This window comes from Moschus berezovskii, chromosome 21 (genome assembly GCF_049115385.1).
Source record: "Moschus berezovskii isolate FMDL1 chromosome 21, NW_MosBer_1.0, whole genome shotgun sequence".
Lineage (NCBI taxonomy): Eukaryota > Metazoa > Chordata > Mammalia > Artiodactyla > Moschidae > Moschus > Moschus berezovskii.
The window spans coordinates 39,823,430-39,850,455 of record NC_142480.1 but is presented as its reverse complement, the minus strand read 5'-3'; the positions used below and the strand labels follow the sequence as shown (position 1 = coordinate 39,850,455).

Sequence of the window (27,026 nt, the reverse complement as noted above, 5' to 3'; positions counted from 1 at the left end):
ATTCCCCTTACTTTCACGTCTTTCCTCTCTCCTCTACTCCTCACGGGCATCCTGGCTGCAGGAATGTGGGGGTTTCACGACCGGGACCTGGTTTTGCGGAAAGCTCTCTACACCATGATGAGGACAGGGGCCGAGAGGGAGGCCCTGAAGCGAAGGTGGAGGTGGCAGCAGACACAGCAGAACAAGGAGGTGGGTACCTGCCAGCATGGCAGAGCGGGGGCCATGCTGGGTGCAGCCAAGGCCAAGCTGGGGTCCACTGTGGGGCCCCAATATCAAATCTGTCTTATGAGATGAGGCAGCAATGGCTCCATCCGCTACTCAAACCCACTAAAGAGAAACCCATTCCAACAGTCAGCCCCTGCCCACAGCGACCAGACATCCACTCCCCTCACCTGTCCTGGTGTAATTATGAAGACCACCTACCCTCACTCACAGCCTGAATGGCGAGTTAGTTAGTCACCTGTGAGGTCACTCCTGGTGCAACCAGCAATTGTCCCTGGCATGGCCCCAGCCCCAGGGTGTGTGCTCAGTCCAAAGAGAATGCTTATCCTAAACCTTAGTGAGCACTGGCCCTTTGCTGGCGTGGAACCCCTTAAAGATGGGTCTGCCCGGGTCTCTGCACACATGGTGGTGGTCGGCGCCCAGCCCAGTACGTGTGCAGGTTGCGTTCAGTCACTCTAGCCCCTGAGAATGACCACTGTTGCTGAGTGCCCTTCCCACAGCACAGAAGTTGGAGATTGGGGGTTCTGAACAAACTCTCTCCAGAGCAAATGCTGACGGTCCTTGGCCATAACAGGTGCCCACCCCAGGGGCTGACCAAGCCGGCAGGTCAGGCTCTGTGCCAGACTGATGTGGGTGCAGGGGTGAAGAGGTGGATGCCAGCTCCTAACCCCACCCCCCTTTGTGCCAGTCAGGGCTGGTGTACACGGAGGAGGAGTGGGAGCGGGAATGGACAGAGCTGCTGAAGCTGGCCTCCAGCGAGCCACGTACACACTTCAGCAAGAACGGCGGCTCGGGTGGGGGGTAAGTGCTGCCCCGGCCCTCCTCCCAACCCCGGAGGGCATGGGAAGTGATGGGGGGATGTGGGACCCCCCAAAGCTGGGGATGACGCAAGGAGGACTCCTGCCTTCAGATCTTAGGTTCTACCAAGGATGCGGGGCAGGTGGTAGGAGATGACAGGGCCCTGGCGGATGTTTGGAAGAAAGTTTACACAGTCACCATGTGCATCTCGTGAGCTCGAGCACGCCCCCTGCGCTGCAGAGAGGGCCTCACTGTCCAGCCAGCCCGCGGAGGGCCCAAGGCGCCCACGTGCTCACCAAGCTCTGAAGCCTCAGTCTGCTGCTGGAATCCTAACCACTGGGCCACCAGGCAACAGTGGTGGTCTTTTTAAGTAACCTCCATGAAACTTGGGCCAGCAGGGTTTCGGAGCAGGTAAGCATCATGCTGGAGCCTGGCCCCAGGGTGAGTGACACGTCCAGCACCACTCCTGCCCAGACCCTGGCCCTCCGGCCCCAGGACAGATGGGAACAGACCCTGCACTGCTGCTCCCAGCACAGACACTGGCCCGGCGGTTTTTCCCAGAAAGAACCAGGTTAAACATCTGAAGAGGTCGGAAGGGAGCAAGGGTCAGACTCAAGGATGCACTTAACCAACTTCCTGCCTTCTTCCCACAAGACTCGTAGTAGCCAATCCCAAGACTCACTGGCGGAGCCCCAGCAGGAGACCCTGGAGGCAGGGAGGTGTGTCCACGACTCGCTCAGAGAGAAGGGTGGAGACCAGGTTGGGGTCCAGGAAGGGCAAACCACCAGCCAGAGAGCCATCATGCATAGGCTGTTTAGAACCGGTGACCACAGGAAGGACGCTCTCGGAGACCCCAGGAAGGCAAGACCAGCATGAGCGCTCTGCCGGGTGCAGATGCGTGAGAAAGACTGAATAGCAGCCGTACCAGTGGTTGCAGATGCGGTGAGAACTGTGAGAGCCGAGGCCAGGCAGAGGAGGGGGCTTCCGTGCAGGCGCACTTAGAGCTACAGGACCCATTCTTTCTCATGCTCCTACTTGCAAATCACAGCATGTCTGTTGTGGCTAAAGCCAGAGGAATCAGACATTCTGTGCTACTTACTGCACCTCCAGAGACTTGTGAAGTGCTACCTCCTGTGAAGTGCTACCTCCAAAAGGGCTGCTGCTGGATTTTGCAGTCTCCTCCAGCAAAGGTGAACTCAGCTTGCCCATCACCAGAGCTGCTAGTAGGGCCATGGGTAATAGGGCTGGCCCCCAGAAGGAAAAGGAAGACATGGAAGAGAGAGGAAAATAACTCCAACCCAAGTCATGCGGGTCTGCATTGGAAACCAGTGTTGGAGTGAAGTTGCCCATCACCACCTGGCGCATGCAGCCCCAGCCCCCACTATGGACACTCTGGGGGAAGAGGGTGTGTGTGCAATGGAGGAATCCATTACTTGTTATAAAACTGGTAAAATCTATGAAAGCACTTAGTGACGGCCTCTGGGTGCTTCATCTGGTTTAATGGCAACTGGGAACTAAGAAAGGGGTCTTCCTGGTGGACCCCAACCAGACGCCCAGACTCAGATGTCATGGCTTGGAGTCCCAGACTGGGTGTGTGATCTTGGGCATATCTCCCAAGCTCCTGGAGCATCTTTGTTGTTCAGATGTAAAACACATTTGGTAGTAAGATCCCTGCTGGGCTGTATCGGTTTTTCATGGTGGTGGAGTAAACCACACCAAAACTGGGTGCCTTAACACAGAGACACTGGATTTGTTCCTATTCTGGAGTCAGCATTCTGGTCTGGAATTTTCTGATGCCTCTCCTGGGGCTGCAGCATCTGGCAGTTAGTCTGAGTGGCTCAGGACCATCCAAGATGGCCTGATTCACAACTCTGGCTCTTGCTGAACCTCTGTCCAGATTTCACCCTTGAGAAGACTCAGGCCCCCTATAGTATGGATCAGGCAGGAAGAGGGGGCAGCCCCCATTGTGGAGGTTCAGCTCAAGCCTCTTCTTGCATCACGTTTACTAATGTCCCATGGAAACACTGGCCAAAGCAAGTCCCATGGCTGAGCCAGCCTCTGGGCAGATAGATTCCATCCTTAATAAAAGGAGGGGCAAAGTCACATGGCAAAGGAACAAATACACAGTAAGAAGGCTCCGTGGCCATCAGAGCAGTTGGCCACATTCTCTGGTTCTGTTGGCATTGGGCAGTGAAATCATGGGTTTGAAAGTGGAAAGAAGCTTTTATGACTATAAACATAATGTTTACTAAGACATTGTCACACTCAGCCTGTGAGTTGGAATGCCTGCTGCCTATATGGTATGTCATAAAGGCCTGTCCCAAATACCTGAAATGTATGGTTTCCCTGGCTTTCCATGGTTCTCTCACTGTGCATAGTGTAGTGGTTATGACACTCACACTGGCTCATCTGAGTGTCTGATACTGTTCCTGTGAGTCTTGGAAACGCTGGAGCCTTAGGGGCTTTCAGAAGTCTCTGACTGTAGAGCAAATCCCTTCCATGAGTTTATATGTTCCATGAGTTTATATATACTCTGACCTCCAGACCCTAGACCTGTAGGAATGGAACATAAAAATAGCTTATTGAATTGTGCTGGGCAGTGAGGATTGGAGAAAGGAAGCCATGAACCTCTGCTGGGCACCTACCTGCCTTACCTACTACCTAAATGCCACCGCCTTACACACTTTATCTGCACTTTATAAATTATGCCTCACCCTCCTTTATATGTTGGAAAACTAATGTTCTCAGAGATTAATTGACTTACCTGTGGTTTGTAACTGGTGAAGCTAGGACGCAGACCGAGACCTGTCTGAGTCCAGCACCCTGCAGTTTGCCAGAGAATACACTATGACAGGTTTTATAGCTTCTTAAGAAAAAGTGCACTGCAGATAGAATTTTTTGAGTCCTTTCATATCTGAATTTCTCTTTATTCTGTCTCACCTTTGATGGATAGTTTGGGTATAAATTCTCTTTAAATTCATGATATGAATGATGTCATGAAAGGTGTTAAATCAGACAGAAAGCTATCAACTTCCTGGCACTCAAAGTTGGCTAATTTGAAGTGAAACAATTATATGAAATCCAAAGACTAAATATGTTCAACCGACTTCTTACTCCACCTTTACAGACTCTGAAAAAGATTTATTCATGAACTCAACTTGTGTTAATTGCCTGAGGCACGCTGTGCATTTTCACACACACTAGCTCATTCTGTCACCGCTGTAACCCTGTGAGATAAAGGTTATAATTCTTATTTAAAGTATGAGGACACTTGGATTTAGGATAAAAATTATTGCCCAGGGTAATCTACTGAGTGGAAGAGCTGTAGTTCAAATTCAGGTGTCCTGCCTCCCAGGTCTCCTGGTCCCTGATTTTCCTCCTTAGCTCAAAAGCCTCTTTCTGTTCTTATAGAGAATTGGGTTCTTGCTCTTTTCTGTGGGTGATAGAATGAGGCCTCTTTGTTTCTAGTCCAATTCCAGGGTTTGTTTCAAGGGAGTATCATTTCAGATCTCAGCTTTTGTTAACAACACACTAATAAACCTTTGCCATCAGGTGTCTTTCTGCATGAACGTACAGAAAGGTATTTTCCAACTCAGTCGTCCTGGGTCTCCCTTTTCCTCCTCTGCCAAATACTGAAAACCTTTGTAAGCATTAGTTCTATGATAAATTAATGAGAGGAATTTCTTTAAATTTCCAAGCAATTTTCAACAACCACTATACTCTTTGGAGTATATCCATTATATCTACTACTGTGGGCAGGAATCCCTTAGAAGAAATGGAGTAGCCATCATGGTCAACAAAAGAGTCCGAAATGCAGTACTTGGATGCAATCTTAAAAACGACAGAATGATCTCTGTTTGTTTCCAAGGCAAACCATTCATTATTACAGTAATCCAAGTCTATGCCCCAACTAGTAATGCTGAAGAAGCCAAAGTTGAACAGTTCTGTGAAGACCTACAAGACCTTTTAGAACTAACACCCAAAAAAGATGTCCTTTTCATTATAGGGGACTGGAATGCAAAAGTAGGAAGTCAAGAAACACCTGGAGTAACAGGCAAATTAGGCCTTGGAGCACGGAATGAAGCAGGGCAAAGGCTAATAGAGTTTTGCCAAGAGAACGCACTGGTCATAGCAAACACCCTCTTCCAACAACACAAGAGAAGACTCTACACATGGACATCACCAGATGGTCAACACCGAAATCAGACTGATTATATTCTTTGCAGCCAAAGATGGAGAAGCTGTATACAGTTAGCAAAAACAAGACTAGGAGCTGACTGTGGCTCAGATCATGAACTTCTTTTTGCCAAATTCAGACTTAAATTGAAGAAAGTAGGGAAAACCATTAGACCATTCAGATATGACCTAAATCAAATCCCTTATGATTATACAGTGGAAGTAAGAAATAGATTTAAGGGTCTAGATCTGATAGATAGAGTGCCTGATGAACTCTGGATGGAGGTTCGTGACATTGTACAGGAGACAGGGACCAAGACCATCCCCATGGAAAAGAAATGAAAAAAGCAAAATGGCTGTCTGAGGAGACCTTACAAATAATTGTGCAAAGAAGAGAAGCGAAAAGCAAAGGAGGAAAGGAAAGATATAAGCATCTAAATGCAGAGTTCCAAAGAACAGCAAGGAGAGATAAGAAAGCCTTCCTCAGCGATCAGTGCAGAGAAATAGAGGAAAACAACAGAATAGGAAAAACAAGAGATCTTTTCAAGAAAATTAGAGATATCAAGGAAACATTTCATGCAAAGATGGGCTCGATAAAAGACATAAATGGTATGGACCTAACAGAAGCTGAAGATATTAAGAAGAGGTGGCAAGAATACACAGAAGAACTGTACAAAAAAGATCTTCACGACCAAGATAATCACGATGGCGTGATCACTCACCTGGAACCAGACATCTTGGAATATGAAGTCAAGTGGGCCTTAGAGAGCATTACGACGAACTAAGCTAGTGGAGGTGATGGAATTCCAATTGAGCTATTTCAAATCCTGAAAGATGATGCTGTGAAAGTGCTGCACTCAATATGCCAGCAAATTTGGAAAACTCAGCAATGGCCACAGGACTGGAAAAGGTCAGTGTTCATTCCAATCCCAAAGAAAGGGAATGCCAAAGAATGCTCAAACTACCGCACAGTTGCACTCATCTCACACGCTAGTAAAGTCATGCTCAAAATTCTCCAAGCTAGGCTTCAGCAATGTGTGAATCGTGAACTTCCAGATGTTCAAGCAGGTTTTAGAAAAGGCAGAGGCACCAGAGGTCAAATTGCCAACATCCGCTGGATCATGGAGAAAGCAAGAGAGTTCCAGAAAACCATCTATTTCTGCTTCATTGACTATGCCAAGCCTTTGACTGTGTCGATCACAATAAATTGTGGAAAATTCTGAAAGAGATGGGAATACCAGACCACCTGACCTGCCTCTTGAGAAACCTGTATGCAGGTCAGGAAGCAACAGTTATAACTGGACATGGAACAACAGACTGGTTCCAAATAGGAAAAGGAGTACGTCAAGGTTGTATATTGTCACCCTGCTTATTTAACTTCTATGCAGAGTACATCAAGAGGAACGCTGGGCTGGAAGAAGCACAAGCTGGAATCAAGATTGCCGGGAGAAATATCAATAACCACAGATATGCAGATGACACCACCCTTATGGCAGAAAGTGAAGAGGAACTCAAAGGCCTCTTGATGAAAGTGAAAGAGGAGAGTGAAAAGGTTGGCTTGAAGCTCAACATTCAGAAAACAAAGATCATGGCATCTGGTCCCATCACTTCATGGGAAATAGATGGGGAAACAGTGTCAGACTTTATTTTTTTGGGCTCCAAAATCACTGCGGATGATGATTGCAGCCAGGAAATTAAAAGACGCTTACTCCTTGGAAGGAAAGTTATGACCAACCTAGATAGAATATTAAAAAGCAGAGACATTACTTTGCCAACCAAGGTCCGTCTAGTCAAGGCTATGGTTTTTCCCGTGGTCATGTATGGATGTGAGAGTTGGACTGTGAAGAAAGCTGATCGCCAAAGAATTGATGCTTTTGAACTGTGGTGCTGGAGAAGACTCTTGAGAGTCCCTTGGACTGCAAGGAGATCCAACCAGTCCATTCTAAAGGAGATCAATCCTGGGTGTTCATTGGAAGGACTGATGCTAAAGCTGAAACTCCAATACTTTGGCCACCTCATGCGACGAGTTGACTCACTGGAAAAGAGTCTGATGCTGGAAGGGATTGGGGGTGGGAGGAGACGGGGATGACAGAGAATGAGATGGCTGGATGGCATCACCGACTCGATGGACATGAGTTTGTGTGAACTCCGGGAGTTGGTGATGGACAGGGAGGCCTGGCGTGCTGTGGTTCATGGGGTCGCAAAGAGTCGGACACGACTAAGCCACTGAACTGAACTGAACTGAACTGATACTCTTTGGAGGCAGGGAATAAACCAGGACCCTCTCAGTCTGAAGAATACCATGTTAACCCCATTAGGGAAATGAACATTAAAACCACTACATACCTATAAGAAAGTCAGAAAAAATATATATACTGGCAATACCAGGTGCTGGTGAGAGTGCAAAGCAAATTTTACATCATATTGTTGGTGATATAAAAATGACACAACCTCTGACATACAGTTTGACAGATTCTTGTAAGTTTAAAAACACATTTGCCATATGACCCAGCAGTCCTATTCCTAAATATTTAACCTAGAGCACCCTTATGGCAGAAAGTGAAGAGGAACTAAAAAGCCTCTTGATGAAAGTGAAAGAGGAGAGTGAAAAGGTTGGCTTGAAGCTCAACATTCAGAAAACAAAATCATGGCATCTGGTCCCATCACTTCATGGGAAATAGATGGGGTAACAGTGGAAACAGTGTCAGACTTTATTTTTTGTGCTCCAAAATCACTGCGGATGATGATTGCAGCCAGGAAATTAAAAGATGCTTACTCCTTGGAAGGAAAGTTATGACCAACCTAGATAGAATATTAAAAAGCAGAGACATTATTTTGCCAACAAAGGTCCGTCTAGTCAAGGCTATGGTTTTTCCCGTGGTCATGTATGGATGTGAGAGTTGGGCTGTGAAGAAAGCTGATCGCCAAAGAATTGATGCTTTTGAACTGTGGTGCTGGAGAAGACTCTTGAGAGTCCCTTGGACTGCAAGGAGATCCAACCAGTCCATTCTAAAGGAGATCAATCCTGGGTGTTCATTGGAAGGACTGATGCTAAAGCTGAAACTCCAATACTTTGGCCACCTCATGCGACGAGCTGACTTACTGGAAAAGAGTCTGATGCTGGGAAGGATTGGGGGCAGGAGGAGAAGGGGACGACAGAGAATGAGATGGCTGGATGGCATCACCGACTTGATGGACATGAGTTTGAGTGAACTCCGGGATTTGGTGATGGACAGGGAGGCCTGGCGTGCTGTGGTTCATGGGGTCGCAAAGAGTCGGACACGACTGAGCGACTGAACTGAACTGGTTCTCAACCAGGAATGATTTTGCTCCCAGGGGACATTTGGCTAGATTTAGGGATATTTTGATTGTCACAACTGTAATGTAGTCTGAATACTGCTAGAATCTAATGGGTAGAAGCCAGGCATGCTGCTAACCCTTCTAAAGTACACAGGACAGCCCCCCAAACAAAGAAATAGCTAGTCCAAAATTTCAGTAGTGTCAAGATTGAGAAAATCTGCGCCAAACAAATGAAAATGTGTATCCACACAAAGTTCTATGTAAATGTTTATAGAAGTTCCATTCATAATTGCCCAAAACTGGAAACAACTCAAATGTCCTTTGATAAAAAAAATAATTTGGAGTACATCAATATTATGAAATACTATTCAGGAATTAAAAACAAACTACTGATATATGCAACGACTTGCATGAAAGGATCAGGTCTCAAAAGTTATGTATTGTATGTATGGTTTCATTTATATGACATTATCCAAAAGGCAAAACTATAACGATGGAGAATAGATCAGGGTTTCATTTATTTAAAATGAATGTCTGACTTTCCAATATCATTTCTTTTCTTTCATTTTTTTTTATTATTTTTTTTATTTTACAATATTATATAGGTTGGTTTTGCCATACATTGACATGAATCAGCCCCGGATGTACATGAGTTCCCCCTCCCGAACCCACCTCCCTCCTCCCCTTATCCTCCCTCTGGGTCATCCCCGCATACCAACCCCGAGCATCCTGTAACATGCATCAATCCTGAACTGGCGATTCGTTTCACATATGATAATATACATGTTTCAATGCCATTCTCCCAAACCATCCCACCCTCACCCTCTCCCACAGAGTCCCAAAGACTGTTCTATACATCTGTGTCTCTTTTGCTGTCTCGTATACAGGGTTATCATTTGCATCTTTCTAAATTCCATATATATGCGTTAGTATATTGTATTGGTGTTTTTCTTTCTGGCTTACTTCACTCTGTATAATAGGCCCTAGTTTAATCCACCTCATTAGAACTGGTTCAAATGCATTCTTTTTAATGGCTGAGTAATACTCCATTGTGTATATGTACCAAAGGAGTATTCTTATCCATTCATCTGCAGATGGACATCTAGGTCGCTTCCATGTCCTGGCTATTATAAACAGTGCTGCAATGAACGTTGGAGTACATGTGTCTCTTTCAATTCTGGTTTCCTCGGTGTGTATGCCCAGGAGTGCGATTGCTGGATCATATGACAGTTCTATTTCCAGTTTTTTGAGGAATCTCCACCCTGTTCTCCATAGTGGCTGTACTAGTTTGCATTCCCACCAACAGTGTAAGAGGGTTCCCTTCTCTCCACACCCTCTCCAGCATTTATTGCATGTAGACTTTTGGATAGCAACCATTCTGACTGGTGTGAAATGGTATCTCATTGTGGTTTTGATTTGCATCTCTCTGATTATGACGGATGTTGAGCATTTTTTCATGTGTTTGTTAGCCATCTTTATGTCTTCTTTGGAGAAATGTCTGTTTAGTTCTTTGGCCCATTTTTTGCTTGGGTCATTTATTTTTCTGGAATTGAGCTGCAGGAGCTGCTTGTATATTTTGGAGATTAATCCTTTATCAGTTGCTTCATTTGCTATTATTTTCTCCCATTCTGAAGGCTGTCTTTTCACCTTGCTTAGAGTTTCCTTTGCTCTGCAGAAGCTTTTTATTTTAATTAGGTCCCATTTGTTTATTTTTGCTTTTATTTCCAATATTCTGGGAGGTGGGTCTTGGAGGATCCTGCTGTGATTTATGTCAGAGAGTGTTTTGCCTACGTTCTCCTCTAGGAGTTTTATAGTTTCTGGTCTTACGTTTAGCTCTCTAATCCATTTTGGGTTTGTTTTAGTGTATGGTGTTAGGAAGTGTTCTAGTTTCATTCTTTTACAAGTGGTTGACCAGTTTTCCCAGCACCACTTGTTAAAGAGACTATCTTTTCTCCATTTTATATTCTTGCCTCCTTTGTCAAAGATAAGGTGTCCATAGGTGCGTGGATTTATCTCTGGGCTTTCTATTTTGTTCCATTGATCTATATTTCTGTCTTTATGCCAGTACCATACTGTCTTGATGACTGTGGCTTTGTAGTAGAGCCTGAAGTCTGGCAGGTTAATTCCTCCAGTTCCATTCTTCTTCAAGATTGCTTTGGCAATTCGAGGTTTTTCGTATTTCCATACAAATTGTGAGATTATTTGTTCTAGTTCTGTGAAAAATATCATTGGTAGCTTGATAGGGATTGCATTGAATGTATAAATTACTTTGGGTAGTATACTCATTTTTACAATATTTATTCTTCCAATCCACGAACACAGTATATTTCTCCATCTATTAGTGTCCTCTTTGATTACTTTCACTAGTGTTTTATAGTTTTCTATGTACAAGTCTTTTGTTTCCTTAGGTAGATATATTCCTAAGTATTTAATTCTTTTCGTTGCAACAGTGAATGGAATAGTTTCCTTAATTTCTCTTTCTGTTTTCTCTTTATTAGTGTAAAGGAATGCAAGGGATTTCTGTGTGTTGATTTTATATCCTGCAACTTTGCTGTAATCATTGATTAGCTCTAGTAGTTTTCTGGTAGAGTCTTTAGGGTTTTCTGTGTAGAGGATCATGTCATCAGCGAACAGTGAAAGTTTTACTTCTTTTCCAATTTGTATTCCTTTTATGTCTTTTTCTGCCCTGATTGCTGTAGCCAAAACTTCCAGAACTATGTTGAATAGTAGTGGTGAGCCAGTATCATTTCTTGAAACGACTATTCTTTCATCACTGAATTGCTTTTACGTTTTTCAAATGCCTATAGGCAGTAGCGTAGGCAATATTTATGTGGGTTTGGGAGATGTTGGGTGGGAGATTCTGTATTATGTTCCATTGAAATATGCACCTGTCCTTTTGACAGTGTCACTTTATAATAAGTCTTAAAATTAGATAGTTTCACTCCTCCAACTTTATTCTCCTTTTTCAATATTTCTGGTCTTTTTTTTTTTTTTTGCTTTCCCATACAGATTTATAGAATTGACTTACCTATATCTGAAACATATTCTGCCAGAATTTTTATTGGTATTATATGAAGTCTATACGTGAATTGGAGGATTGAAATCTTTAAAATGTTGAGTGTACTTACACATCTTTTTCCATGTATTAGGTAGACACAGTATGCTTCTTCATATATTTGAATCTTCTTTGATTTGTTTTATTAGCATTTTATAATTTTCAGCATAAAGTTTCTATACATGTTTAATTAGATATATACCTGAATATTTCATTTGAAGCTACACACACACACATGCACATGTGTATGTGTTTTCATTTGGGTCTGCAATTATTCATTGCTAGTTATTGCTAGTTACTGATGTTTGTGATTTTGTATTCTGTGATATTACTAAACTCATATATCACTGCTAAGAAGGTTTTAGATTCCTTGGGATTTTCTACACAGATATTCATATAATCAGTGAGTAGGGATAGGTTTATTTCTTTCTTTCTAATCTCTATGCCTTTTATTTCTTTTTCTTATTGCACTAACTAGAATTTCTAGTATGATGTTGAGCAGACATGGTGAGAGAGGAAACTTTTCCCTGGTTATCACTCTTAGTCAGAAATCTTTCATCAGTAAGATATTTGTTATAGATTTTTAGTAGGTATCTTTTATCAGATTGAGGAAGTTTCCTTGTATTTTTTGTTGTTGAGAATTTCTATCATTAATGAATGTTGAATTTTATCAAATACATTTCTCATCAGTTAATATGATCATGTGGATTTTTTTTCTTCTTTAGACATTAATATGGTAGGTAACGTTGGGTGATATTTGAATATTGAACCAGGGATTTCATTGCAGGGAATTATTGCATTCCAGGGTTTAATTCCACTTTCTCTTGGTGTATTAAAAGTTTTTCTTTTGTTATTTCAATTTGACAGTATTATGTTGAGAATTTTTGTATCTATTGCCATGGAGGTTATTGAATATAGTTTTCTGTTTATGTACTACTGTCTTTGTCTAGTTTTGGTGCCAGTGTAATGCTAGTCTCATAAACAAGTTGGAGACAATTATCTCTCCTTTAGGGCTTCCCAGTGTCTCTAGTGGTAAAAGAATCCACCTGCCAGTAGAGAAGACCTTAGAGATGCAGGTTCAGTCCCTGGGTTGGAAAGATCCCTGGGAGAAAGGAATGGCACCCCATTCCAGTATTCTTGTCTGGAAAGTTCTATGGGCATAGGAGCCTGGTGGGCTATAGTCCATGGGATTGCAAGGAGTCGGACATAACTGAGCATGCATGTGTGCACATGCGCGTGCACACACACACACACACACACACCTCTATTTTTTTCAGTAAATTGTATATAATTGGTGGTATTTTTTCTTTAAATGTTTGGTCAATTCACAAAATCCGTAAATTCATTTGCAATCAGATATTGCCTTTTCAGAAGTGTATTAACTATCAATTCAGCTTCTTTAACAGCTATAGAAAATAGAAATAAGTAGTTTTGGGTAGCTTGTTGTTTTGAGAAATTGTTCCATTTCATCAAAGTTGTTGAATTTATGTGCATAGTATTGTTTACAATTTTCCCTTTTGTAACTTAATACCTTAGGGGGATTTTAGTGATATGCCCTTTCTTTTCAGATTCAGCAGTTAGCATCTTTTCTTCTTTCTCTCTTTTTTTTTTTTTTGATCAGCAGTGTTAAATTTCTGTCAAATTTATTGATCATTTAAAAGAACCAATTTTGGCTTAATTGGTTGTCCCTGTTGGTTTTTAGATTTAAATTTCATTGATTTCTGTTCTTACCTTTAGAGTTTCTGCTCATTCTGTTTGCTTTAAGTATATTTTGCACTGATTTTTCTACTTTATTCAGGTGAAAGCTTAGATTATTGATCTGCGATTTTTTTGTAATATATGTATTTGGGGGCTATAAATTTCCCTCTAAGAGTGGCTTAGAATTTTGATATGTTGCATTTTTATTTTCATTGTTTAAAATATTTTTAATTTCCCTTGAGATTTTCTCTTTGACTACTGAATTATTTAAAAGTCTGTTATGTAACATGGTTTTGTTGTCTTTCTTTACTAATTCTAGTTCAATTGCATTATGATCTGAGAACATAATTGGTATGATTTAAATTATTTAAATCATATGCCTTCAGTTTTGTGAAGGAGTGAGCATATTGTCTGTCTTTGTGAATATTCCCTGTGCATTTTTAAAAGATGTGTATTCTGTACTTGTTGGATAAAGTATTCTGTTGATGTCAGTTAGATCCAATTGATTGATGGTTTTGTTCAGATTTTCTGTACCCTTGCTGATTTTCTGTCTACTTGTTCTTTCAGCTACTGAGAGAGAAGTTTAGAGCCCTGCAATTATACTTATGGCTGTTTCTATTTCTCTTTTCAGTTTTGTCAGTTTTTTCTTCTAAGTATTTTGAAGTCTTATTGTTAAATCCACATTCATTTAGGACTATTCCACCTTCTTTCTGAATTTATCCTTTGATCATTGTATAATCAGTTTTCTATGGTCTGAAGTCTACTTTGCCTGATATTGATAAAGCTTCTTGAGATTGATCTTGATTAAAATTTTCATGATCTGTAATTTTCCATCCTTTTATCTTTAACCTACCTATATCATTATATTTGAAGTGAGTTTCTTTAGCACAGCAAATAGGTATTATTGATCCTAACAATTTCTATTAACTGCTACATTTATATAATCTGTATTTAATGTAATTATTGACCTGTTTGAATTTTGGTCTCCTGTTTTATTATTTGTTTGCTTTTTCCCTTTGTGTTTTTTGTTCCTCTGTTCCCCTTTCCTTGTTTCAGTTATTTGAATTTTTAAGATTCTCTTTTAATTTAATTTTTATAATTTTAACATCTTTTCATAGAGTTTTTAAGTGCTGGCTCAAGTAATTACGATATAGGTATTTTAAGCAATCCCTTTTGGAATCCACGTGCGATTCAAAATCCTTGCTACCAGATAGCTCCCTTATTCTCTCCATTATGGTATAGTTTCCTTATGTATTTCATCTACATACTTTAAATACTCCATCAGCCAGTATAATACTTTTAACGTGGATCTTCAAATGTATATTAGAGCACTCAGGAGGACAAGGGTGCTCTACTGTGTGTGCAAATCGTGACTGGATCTGTTGTGCTTCCTTCACTCCTGATGTTCCCAACATTTTTCTGGTATCATTTTATTTCAATCCGAACATTTTCTTTTAATTTTTAGGGAGATTTTCTGGCTGTGAATTCCATTACTTATTCTTCATCTGAGAATATGTTTATTTCACCTTTATACCTGAAGGATATCTTTAATAGATATAGAATCCTATCAGTAGTTTAACATCCCTTTCTTGCAGCACTTTAAAAATCTTGTTTCCCCTTCTTCTCCAGTAGCTCCTGATGAGAAATCTATAGTCACTTGAATTACTATTCGCCTCTTCAGCGTATCACTTTTCATCTGGCTGCTTTCAGCAATTTTCCTCTGTCCTTATGTTTCAACAATTTGATTTTGTTGTGTCTGGCCAGGGGTTTCTTTAGGTTTATCCTCATTAGTTCTCTGAGCTTCTTAAATCTATAGGTCTGAAGTTTTGCCCAGTTTAGGAAGCTTTCAGTCATTATTTCTTTAAGTTTGTTTTTTTTTTTTTTTTCTTTTTAGGGGCTCTGTACTCTTTCTCCTTCTGGAACTCTGATGACATGAGTATTACACTTTTGATACTGTCTGAAGTCACTGAAATTCTCCTTTTGTCAATCTTTTCTTCTCCCTCGTCTTCAGATTGGGTCATCTGTTGATCTGTCTTCAAATTTACTGACTCTTATTCTCTCTCATCCCCGATCCACTATTGAGTCCCACAGTTTCATTGCTGTGCTACATAATTTCATAGTATATTTGCTACTTTTTTTACTGGGCTTTTTCAGAAATAGCTAGACTCTTAAATGGTTTCCTGATGTACAGTCTCAGAGATGTGAACTTGTCAGTCTTTTTTACATTTATTTTTATTTGGCTGCACCAGGTCTTAGGTGTGGCACATGGGATCTTTAGTTGTGGCATGTGGGATCTAGTTCCCCGATCAGGGATCAAACCCAGGCTCCCTGCATTGCGAGCATGGAGTCCTAGCCACTGGACCACCAGGGAAATCCCTTAATTCAGTCTTTAAGGAAACATGAGTGGCGTGCTGCTGCTGGGAGGCACTCACCCCTCAGACTGGCACTCCAGGGTCAGGGCTTGGCCTGTTGTGGGAAAGGAGGCATTCTTGCAAATATTCCTCAAGGTTCTGTGACTTCTGTCAGTGAACCAAGCAGGAAGACTGTTCACCTAACGAGTTCTCACATTTGCAAATGGAATCCATTCAAATTTTTTAAAGACATGGCTTATTGAAAATATGATTGAAACTGTCGCTTCATCTGTCAGGAGCCTTCTCTGACCTTCCTATTTAAAGAAGCCCCCATTTACCACCATGCTTATTAACTTCTGATCATTTTTCTTGTTTCATCATCTGTTAATTGTCTGTCTCTGCCACTGAGATCTGCACACATGTGCACACACAAACACCCACATGCACACACAGCTAGCAGCAGTGCCATACCTGTAGCAGGCACTCAGTAAGTATTTGTCACACAAATGACCCCAGCTTCTTCATTTTAGGCAGTGAGATGAGTCCTCACCCCCAGGCCGCCTTGACCACTATTGAGAGGCTCTTAATCAGAGCCCAAGACCCTCTTGGTCCCCTCAGAGTGCCACCATCCTTCCATCCTGGATCCCCAGACTGTAAGTCTTAGCAAGGTCCTGGCTGCCTACACTGTTGTGCCTTAGGAAATATTTTTGAAAAGCTGCCCGTCTGGGCAGGCACGGTCCCTGACCAGATACAGGCCCACCACAGGGCGCTGGCTGGCCTCAGCCCCTGTGAGCCCCTCAGGCTGACTCCCCATCCAGCTTCCTCTCCACCTATGTGTCAGCTCATCAAAAATCTCCTCATGACTCCAAACCTGCCCGGGAAAAGGGGTCAAGCCCCACCACTGGCAGAAATGCTGCCAGTGACACATATGTGTCAACTGAAAAAAATACACAGCTCAAACATTGAGAGTTATGTTTTATTTGGCAGACAAAACTGAGGGTTTAAGCCCAGGAAGTAGCCTCTCAGATGGCTCAGAGGATGGCTCCAAAGAGGCAAGGGAAGAGCCATGTGGGAGTATTTACAACACAGACCAAGTAGTCAGAGCATCAAAAGATTACAGTTAATTAAGGAAGACCAGACATCTGAAGTTAAGAAGTACATGGGAAAATGCAAGAATCTGGGCTCCCTGAAATTTTTCCTTTGATATGCACCTCAGCTACCCGGGGCCAGTATCCTGGGCTTTCTCAGCCTTAGTGTCCTCCAGGTGCACCATCAGGGGTGGCTGCAGCGTCTGTTGGTTTGATGGTGGGCATCCTGTACATCCTGAGTTCCCTCCGAGTTCACCATCCAGGCATCTGTAAGGTGATGGCTTGGTGGCTGCAACATCCTCTGTTTACGGACGTGGCAGGCAGCAGTGTTTTCGTTGACACATGCATAACGAGTGCTGTGCAGCTATGGGAGGGGAGGAGACCCTCATACTATGGCAGAGGCCTCTCTGGGATGACCCTTAGGAAAAGTAAGGGTCAGCAAAGTCCATGGAGCACCCTGCCTTTCACCTGGAGGTGGTGGGGAGGGTTTTATGTAGAAGCTAAACATGCACATACGTTCATAGTCCTGTATATGTGTGTATGCACACACAAACACGTATGTGTTTGTATTTTAAGTTTTTGTTGAAATATAGTTGATTTACAATATTGTATTAGTTTCAGGTGTACAGCAAAGTGATTCAGTTGCACATATATACATATTCTTTTTCAGACTCTTTTCCATTACAGGATTATAAGATACTTAGTTTCCTGTGCTGTATCATAGGACTTTGTTGTTTATATTTTTATATATAGTAGTGTGTATCTGCTAGTCCCAAACTCCAGATTTATCCCTTCCAATACCTTTCGCCTTTGGCAACCATAAGTTTGTTTCCTGTGTCAGGGGATCTGTTTCTGTTTTGTAACAAGTTCATTTGTATCAATTTTTTAGATTCCACAGGTAAGTGGTATCATATGGTATTTGTCTTTCTCTGTCCGACTTACTTTACTCGGTATGATCATCTCTAGGTCCATCCATGTATGCTTTTATTTTCGGATGAAAGGGTACACTGGATACTGAGAACTATGTCACAAAGAGAATCACCATGGATGCGGTGACTATACAACTTGTCTAAATTGGTACATTGTGGAGAGTGAAAGTGGCCACCAGCCATTGGCGACTTCCTGAGCAGGACTTCCCCTGAACAAAATAGAAAGTGTGGACACCCCACTGTGGGGAGGGAGATAGGGGAAGTGTCCAGGGTGGGCCTGCACCCAAGCTGTCCCTCTGTGTGGCCGGGTGACTGCTCTTGGGCAAGACCCCACTGGCTGCCCAGAACTGGCTTCCTTGTCCATGATATGGGCTCTTGCTGGGATGTCCTCTAAGGCTGTTACTGCCATTTAAGCCAGGACACCCCCGAATCTGCACTGTACCTTTTCATTCCTGCCACCAGCTTCAGCGCCATCTGGACTCACTCCACCATCCTTGCTTCTTGATCCCACCGCCTCCGCTGAGGGAACCCACCTTTCTCAGGGGGTTTTCACTGATGGGTGGGTGTCCCTATGCTCCTCATCCCCCCTCCCCAGGCACACACTGAAGTAGAGGGGACACATATGTTGTGGCCTAGGGCCTGTGAGGAAGCTCCCGGACACACCCAAGTGTGAGGATGAAGCAGTTACATTGCATGTTAGTCTTCTTAACCAATAACTGTTTTAGGGATGTTAGGTGTCTTTTCCCAGAGGCAACATTCTGTTTACAATCCTGCATCTAGCATTGCTCAGTAAACTCACAGGAAGTTGGTGTGAAGTCTTGGGATGAGAAGTGGATGTGAGTATTCAGGACTGGCTTTGCTGGAGCTGATTTCTACCAGCAGGCTCAGTCACAGTAACTCACTGTTCCAGTCTTGTCCCATTTGCCCATTTGCACCTCAGAGGAGCCTGAGGAGTCGTCAAACCAAAGTTCCCAGCCTGCATTCAATGAGCAGGAAGGTTTGCTGAGGCTCCAGAGGCACAAGGGCATGGCAGCCGTGTTGAGGGGAGAGCACAGAATGAGGACCCACCCCCAGTTCAAACCTGCTCCCTGTGCCCTGGGAGCAAGAAGCTGGAGCAAGTAGGGAAGGACTTAGAGATTCTCCAGCTGCCCCCAAGGTGGAGCTGGGACCCTTTCTTCCACCTTCTGGGCCACTGAGCAGAGTCACAGTTGACCTTTGGCTCTCATGTTCAACACCCAACCAGGATTTGCTCTGCTTCAGGCTCATCTCCATAACCCTCTTCCAGTTGGGCTAACACCCCCATACTGCTGCCTGTTTCCAGCTATGAGGCTTGCAGATATATGTGGTGCAACCACATGCCCCAACCCTAGCACAGATCTGGGACAGATGGACAGACACGTGGGTGGGTGGATGGAACAGGTGGATGGACAGATGGATGGACAGAGGATGAATGCATGTATTCATGGATGGATGAGTATATGCATGGATGGATGGAGGGACCAAAGGATGCACGCATGCATGGATATACGTTGGCATTGTGTTAGACTCGGCATGTGTGTATGTTTTAACATGCTCCTCTGGTGCATCCCTTCCTGCCCTGAAAAATTCAGTCCTAAATCCATAAGGTTCATCAAAGCAAGATGGGCATCTGCAGTGGGCAGGGTGCGGGGTAGCAGGACACAGAGGACCGAGGCCAGGGTGTCAGAGCCAGATGGAGTGAAGAGGGCAGCTCAGGGGAAGGGCAGCATCACTGGTGGAGATCTGGAGAAAGGAGGTAGAGGTAGAATGAACTCTGGGGTGTTAGACTGGAATGGGTAGTATCAGGGGACTCAGATTCCAATGGACAGGTAATAGATGGATGGATGATAGATGATAGGTAAATAGATAGACCATGGACGGATGATATATAACACACGGACAGATAGATGACAGGTGAAAATGTTTGTGTATTCACGTGAGGGCACAAACACACTACATCTCCCAGCTCTATTTACCGAGTCCAGGGGAAGTGACATTAGCAATAATCATATTTTGGCTTCTAAACACCATTATCCACCATTTGAAAAAAACAGAAATAGCTAAATCCAGGGCTGAGGCAGAGGAGATACAAGATGAATCCCCTTGACTGAAAAATATATACAACCTAAAAGTTGAGAGTGATCTTTTATTCAGTGGACAAGACTGAGGACTTAAGCCTGGGACACAGCCTCTAAGACAGCTCGAAGGGATTGCTCTAAGAGGGAAGTACGTGAACCAGAATATAGGCGTTTTTTATAACAAAGACCAAGTAGTCAGAACATCAAAAGATTACCAAACATCCCAAGTTAAGGAATATCGTGCTTTTGTGGGGGTGGGGGAGGTGCAAGAGTCTGGGCTCACTGATTGCTTTGACGTGCACCTCAGCTCTCTAGGGCCAGCATCCTGTGTTTTCTCATCCTGAGTCCACTCGGGGTGTACCATTGGGAAGAGGCGGGTGGCTGCAGCAGCTGACTGCTAGATGGTGTTGGGGGCATCCTGCTTTCATCCTGAGTTTCCTCAGGGCTCACCGTGGGGGCAGCTATAATGACTGATGGCTGCAACACCCTTTGTTTACGGGTACGGCAGGCAGCATTTTTAGTTCACAACCTGGACCACCTCGTTCTGCTGAAAAGCAAGGATGTGCTCTAAATAGTGACAGGGGCTGTCACATGGCCATCGATCCCACTTGAAAGAGCTCCAATGACCAGGTGGGTATCTGAGCATCAGAATAACCACACTGATGGGTTATAACCCACTGAATCAAATAAAAGCCCAGAATCCAGACCATTTATATCAATAAATGGTATCAAGACTTGGTGAGGAGTAGAATATGTCTATAGGTTCCAAGTTCCTTCTGATAAAATGCTCATTAATTATGGATGGGAAGTGAGTAGCTCTGCAGGGGGAGCCTGGCTGATGGCCCCAAGAGGGATCCGGTCAACACCAGGCCACCCCACTGGACACCACCGAAAGGATGCATCATAAGCCAATCTGCTCTGATTGTGAGAAAATACAAACCCAGACCACGGACATCAAGATTGCTGGGAGAAATATCAACAACCTCAGATATGCAGATGATACCACTCTAATGGCAGAAAGTGAAGGAGAACTAAAGTGCCTCTTGATGAGGGTGAAAGAGGAGAGAGAGAAAACTGGCTTAAAACTCAACATTCAAAAAACTAAGATCACGGCATCTGGTCCCATCACTTCATGGCAAATAGAGGGAGAAAAAAGTGGAGACAGAGGCAGATTTTATTTTCTGGGCTCCAAGATCACTGCAGATGGTGACTACAGTTATGAAATTAAAAGACGCTTGCTCCTTAGAAGAAAAGTTATGACCAACCTAGACAGCATATTAAAAAGCAGAGACATTACTTTGCCAACAAAGGTCCATCTAGTCAAAGCTGTGATTTTGCCAGTAGTGAGAGTTGGACCATAAAAAAGGCTGAGCACAGAAGAATTGGTGCTTTCAAACTGTGGTGCCAGTGAGGACTCTTGAGAGTCCCTTGTACAGCAGGGAGGTCAAAGCAGTCAATCCTAAAGGAAATCAGCTCTTTGGAAGGACTGATGCTGAAGCTGAAGCTCCAATACATTGGAGCGAAGAGCCAACTCACTGGAAAAGACCCTGATGCTGCGAAAGATTGAGGGCAGGAGCAGAAGTGAGTGACAGAGGATGAGATGGTTGGATGACATCACTGGCTCAAAGGACCTGAGTTTGAGCAAACTCCAGAAGATAGCAAAGGACAGGGAAGCCTTGCATGCTGCAGTCCATGGGATCACAAAGAGTCAGACACGACTTAGTGACTAAACAACAGTAAATGAACATTCTACACAATACCAGGCCTGTGGTCTTCAAAACAGCCCAGGTCCTAAAAGTCAAGTACCCTGAGGAATGTTCCAAACTGAAGACAGACAGCTAAAGAGACACCAGAGATGAATGCAGCACACTGTCCAGAGCTGGAACTGTTACTTCAAAGGCATCGCTGGGGCAGCTGGCACACGGTGACGAGGGTCTTTAACCGTGACCACATGCATCAGTGCATTAGTGATTAGATGAATTCCAAAGTCTGGTGGTTACACAGGAGAATGTATCATAGAAACGTAACCTTGTTCACAGTAAATGCACACAAAGTTCTACCTGGGTGATGGGATTTCAGGCTGATAATTTACTTTCAAATGGTCCAGTAGGAAAAAAAATTATTTTTATTATACAACTTTTTTGTGAGCTTTTGGGTACTGCCATTATTTTAAGTATTAAAGTATATTGAATCACCGAAAAAAAAAAGAACAGAAAAAACTGTAGGTGCAATAGCAACAAAACTCTAAGGTGATTGTGAGGCATCCCTGGGGATGCAGAGCCTTTGTTCTAGAAGCCACTCAAGCAGTTGACCACAGGCTATGCACATAGAGCCCACCCCCGCCCCAGCAACCCCACCCTGGAATCCTCAAGTGGGCCACACTTGCTCACTCTGACCGCCACCTACTCCAGTCATCAGAGATCACCCTCAGTTAATTCAGGGCACGCGCTACCTTCAAGTGCCCCAGAGGCCCCATCAAGCTGGGGGCACTGGCTCTCCCCTCTCCATGCTTCTTCCCTTTGGGGCAGCCTGGTTGTTGAGGATATCAAGGCTGCAGTCCTCTGCGCATGTCCTAGAGTCCTGAGTCATGCAGATTTAGGAGCCTACTCTCTCCCTGAGCCTCAGACAAGAGCCAGGGGGCAGGCTGGGGAGAGTCCAAGCGGCTTGGTCGGACAATCTGTCACTCCCTCCACTTCACTCAAGGAAGCCTTCTCACCACCCTCTTCAGTCGGGGTATTCCCTAGAAAGGCCCACAGATCCTGGTAGCTGTGGTCCCACCAGCCCATCAAATGTACCCAGGCATACCTGCTGCCCTGAGGGTAAAGCTTCAGCCTAAGCTGCTGGATGTGGGCATGAGCCCAAGGGGACACCTCCATTCCTCCTCTGACCCCCAGAGAACCAGCCGCCATGAGGCCACCCACTCGGAGCAGGACGCCTCTGCACCAGGGAGACTGCATCTTAAAGGGGCTCGCCTCCCACGTCGCCAGGTTGTCTGCCTCAGCCTCTCTCCTGAGACCACCCAGCCAGGGTAGGGGTGGAGAGCTGGGTCCAGTGTGCTTGCTGCCATCAAGTGGCGTGGAGGGAGGTGGCCACAGATGACTTCAGATGGCCAAGGTGGCCAGGGTCCATGCAAGGAAGGGCCACAGGGAGGTGTTCTTTCCTCCGCTCTCCCTCCTGACTGGTCCAGTGACAGGCTTGCTTCACTGTGTCCCCAGCATGGACAATGCCGAAGACCCTGTGTACGAGAGTCTGGAGGAGTTCCATGTTTTTGTCCTTGCCCACATATTAAGGAGGCCCATCGTCGTCGTCGCAGATACGATGCTGAGGGACTCGGGTGGGGAAGGTAAGTTTACCCGCAGTGAAACAGGTGTATTTTATTCATCACCCAGAAAGTGCAGCATCCCAAGTAAGGACGAGACAGTTGATCATAACAGCTGAGCCTCCAGAAGGACACAGATCCTTACTTTGCCTGAACAAAGACTTTTATTATTTCTCCTCAACTTCATGTTCCTTTTTCCTCCCCATGCAAGGGGGTGAGGGGATTACTCTTCTTTTACCTTTTTTTGGCCACACCACTCAACTTGTGGCATCTTAGTTCCCTGACCAGGGATTGAAACTGGGGCCTTGCCAGTAAAAGCCCAGAGTCCTAACTGTTGAACTTTCAGGGAGTTCCCAGGAGGGATTACTCTTGGCTGTCCATCCACCCTGTGTTTTGATGGCAGGAGAAATCTGGCTGAGTGGGGTCAGGGTGAACCCCAAGGGGCTCCTGGCCCCGCCAGTTTCCCATGCCCTCCAGTAGTGCCAGCCTTGTCCCAGGGCCACTCAGCCACTCCAGTCCCCTCCTGCCCCCATTACATGTTCTAAAGAAGAAACAAGAAAGGCATAAAGTGCAAAGTCACCCAAAAGGCTGTGATGGGACCAGGGCTGGGGAGAAGGAGGAAGGGATGGAGGGTTTTCTAGGGCTGGTGCCTACTTCACGGCCCGTCACACACACCCTCTCCCTTGGCCAGGCCAGTACTTCCCATGGTGGACACTGCTTCCCACTTTTTAGACAAGAAGCCCGAAGCCCAGAGAGGCCACACAATGTGCCCCCACCCCTGGCTGAAGCCTTGGAGGAAGCAGGATCGACCCAGGGAGGGAGGGCTCCAGGCATGTTCTCCCTCCAGCCTTTCTTCTAGAGCCCACAGGATACCACCTATGGGCTCTCTGAAGAGGAGGGATCAGAAGGGTCATTCCAGTGCAAGTGCCCTACCTCTCGTGGCTGGTATAACCACAGAGGGCAGGGGCCTGGGGGTACATTGGTCACTTCCAGTGACACAGGCCTGCCAGGGTCCACAGCTCTTCAGGTGCAGAGCCAGGCCTCCCATTAGGGTCCCTGTACTCGTCAGATCCCACAGGGCTGGGTCCACACCTCCTTCCCTTGTCCTGTAGCCCTCTCAAAGGTTGGACCCACCTTGCCTCTCAACAGAGAGAGAGGCCAGAAGCAGTCCCTGATATAGACTGATATATGGTGGGGAGGAATCCTGAGCTCATCAAAGTCATCCCTGGGGTCGACCGTCCTTTCCTTGCACTCAAAGAAGGGCAGTGAGTCACTAACTCTAAGGCCAAGAGACAAGGTCCTTTGTGATTAAAAAGTAGAGGCCATATCAGGGCATGCATTTCTAGTATTTACTGTGTCTCAGTAAGAATTTAGGCCTTTTCCCCCTTTTGGTAAAGAAACGGACAAGATTATGTCCCAGGTGCTAAAGGAGCCAATCCCCCATCTCTCATTTCCCATCTTACTTACGACTTGGGCCTGCAATGCTCTCACTGAGTTTCTCAAAACCTAGAACAGACACGCTCTGGAGCAGCACAGATGTTGTTCTGTGTGCAGGTGCTTTTGTGAACACAGGAAAACACAGGTTTCCAGGTGGCCATTAGTGCACGTCCTGGCTGATCAGCTGGGGCAGGTGTTTTGATCACCTGAGCAGGCCTTAGGGCAGCAGGCAGGCCCAGCAGGTCCCAGCAGAGTCCCCTCAGCCCTGGTCCTCTTGTTCCCAAAGTACAGCCTGACAAGGCACAGGGACACCCAAGTCAGGAGGACGCTGCCCAGGGAGGCAGGTTGGGGAGGGTGCCCTGGTCAGGTCAGGACTCAGGGTCTAATAAGCCTGGCCCCTGTGAGCCTAGGCTTCCTAATCCATTGTGGACTGAGCAACACCCGGCTCCCAGGGAGCTCCTGCTGGGTGGGAGGAGGCCCCTCTACTGTGGAGTGGATGATGGATGATGATAGCACCCAGGGCTGCAGCCTGAGCCCACCCTCCGTTCCCTCTGCTCTGTCACCTCCCTGGGTTGGTGAGGGCTGCTGTCCGTGCCCCCTCCAGCTCCATGTGCCCTCCTCACCTTTGTTTGTGTCTGCAGCATTTGCTCCAATCCCCTTCGGAGGGATTTACCTGCCTTTGGAGGTACCTCCCAACAGATGCCACTGCTCACCTCTGGTTCTTGCCTACGACCAAGCGCATTTCTCTGCCCTTGTGTCCATGGAGCAGAGAGACCAGCAGAGAGAACAAGGTATGCCTGCTGCCACTGGACAGTGGTGGGGAACAGAGGGGCCAGGAGGGCAGGAGGTGGAATGTGGAGCCCTCCCTTGAGAAGTGCACTCAGCAGTGGTGGGTTTTGCCTAAAACTACCATATGCATGCCAAAAATATCATTGAAAATAATGCCATTTGCAGCAACATGGATGGAATGGATTTAGATGATCATTATCATAGATGATCATACTAAAAAGCTTAGATTATCATACTAAGTGAAGTAAGTCAGAGAAAGACATATCATATGATATCACTTACCTGAGGAATCTAAAAAAAGATACAAATGAACTTACTTACAAAACAGAAACAGACTTACAGACATAGAAAACAAACGTATGGTCACCAAAGGGAGAAGTGGGGAAGGATAAATTAGGATATACACACTACTATATATAAAATAAACTACAAGGACTTACTGTATCGCACCATACTCAGTATTTTCTAATAACCTCTAAGGGCAAAGAATCTGAAAAAGAATATACATAACTGAATCACTTTAAAATATGGAGAAATTAATAATTCTGTCACCCTTATCTAGCCTTTACTATGGTTCCCTTCACTTCTACGCATATTTTATATGGATGTAGTTAATCACAGATGTGATTTTTAAAAGTTGTTCTAGTGAAGTCACCTAACTATAACTCACTTCCTTTGTAAATAAAGTTTTATTGGAACATCGGCACACTCATTCAAAGGCAAATTATTTGTGGCTACTGCTTCTGTACCCTACAGCAGTTGAGAAGCAGTGTCAGAAACCGTGTGGCATGCAGAGACTAAACCATTTACTAATGAGTGCTTTATGAAAAATGTTCGCCAGCCTCTGCTCTACAATAAGCTTTTGAATCAAAAGATGGATATTTCTGTTCAAATCATTACATGGGAGCTTCCTGTCATTTCAGTGCTGCAGAAAGTCTTACCAAGCTGGGCCCACAGGCTGTGCACTGCACAGTCCCAGCCACAGTCACATAGACTTGTCTTTAGTCAGCGCATTACGTGTCTGTTGTGGAGATGGTGGGATTTTGTTTGAAATGTTAACTGCTGATGGATGTGTGATTAACTGATCTACGAAGGGGGAACTCTTCCTTTTTCACTTCTGTGTCTGGTTAGACAGAGACCCTCAGGGGACCAAAGGAAGGAAAGGCTGAGTGATTTCAGGGTCCCTGCCATCGGACGTGGTCCCAGGAAATCTGTGTTGGCTCATCCCATGGTGATGTGAGTCCAGAAGGAAGGGAAGCAGGGCTGCAGCCGGCTGAGGGGATATCACGTCCTCTTCCTGAGCTGTTTACAGACATCTCACTTTAGCCACATTTAGGCCTTTTCTCTTGTCTCTCTGCATTTTGGCCAGTGAGAGCTGGCACCTCCCTCATGGCTTCCGGCTCTTCTCAAAGCTCACTGTGGCTCTTGGGAGACAAGAGGGCCCTTTCTCAGCCTCACCCTATCGGCTTGATTGAAAAGACCAAAAGCCTGTCACTTAGAGGTCAGATGTTAGCCATGAGTAGTAGGTCAGTGGCTCCTAATCTGGCAACTGAGAGCTCTAGTCTTCTATTGAACTGTACAGGAAAAAATGAAAAAACTATAAAGAAAGATTGAATAATAAAACCATTATATCAAGGTGAAACATTGTAGAAACAGCATGTTGCATATAAATTTTGGAGAATTTGAATAAAATTGGCTGTGTTTTATTTCAAAATTTAAAAATGAGGGCTCTTTCTCAGGACTGGGGGTCCAGGCCACTCATCCGGTC

At 44.7% G+C, this 27,026-nt stretch overlaps 1 protein-coding gene across 1 annotated transcript in view; it reads left to right on the top strand.

The window, feature by feature from the left end:
* Positions 1 to 27,026, top strand: part of OTUD7A (OTU deubiquitinase 7A) — a 148,970-nt gene that overhangs the window by 102,373 nt on the left and 19,571 nt on the right. Inside the window, exons 6-9 of the mRNA XM_055417999.2 lie at positions 62 to 189; positions 911 to 1,023; positions 22,929 to 23,056; positions 25,111 to 25,260. Coding sequence (XP_055273974.2) covers positions 62 to 189; positions 911 to 1,023; positions 22,929 to 23,056; positions 25,111 to 25,260 — 519 coding nt within the window. The remainder of the gene's footprint in view (positions 1 to 61; positions 190 to 910; positions 1,024 to 22,928; positions 23,057 to 25,110; positions 25,261 to 27,026) is intronic.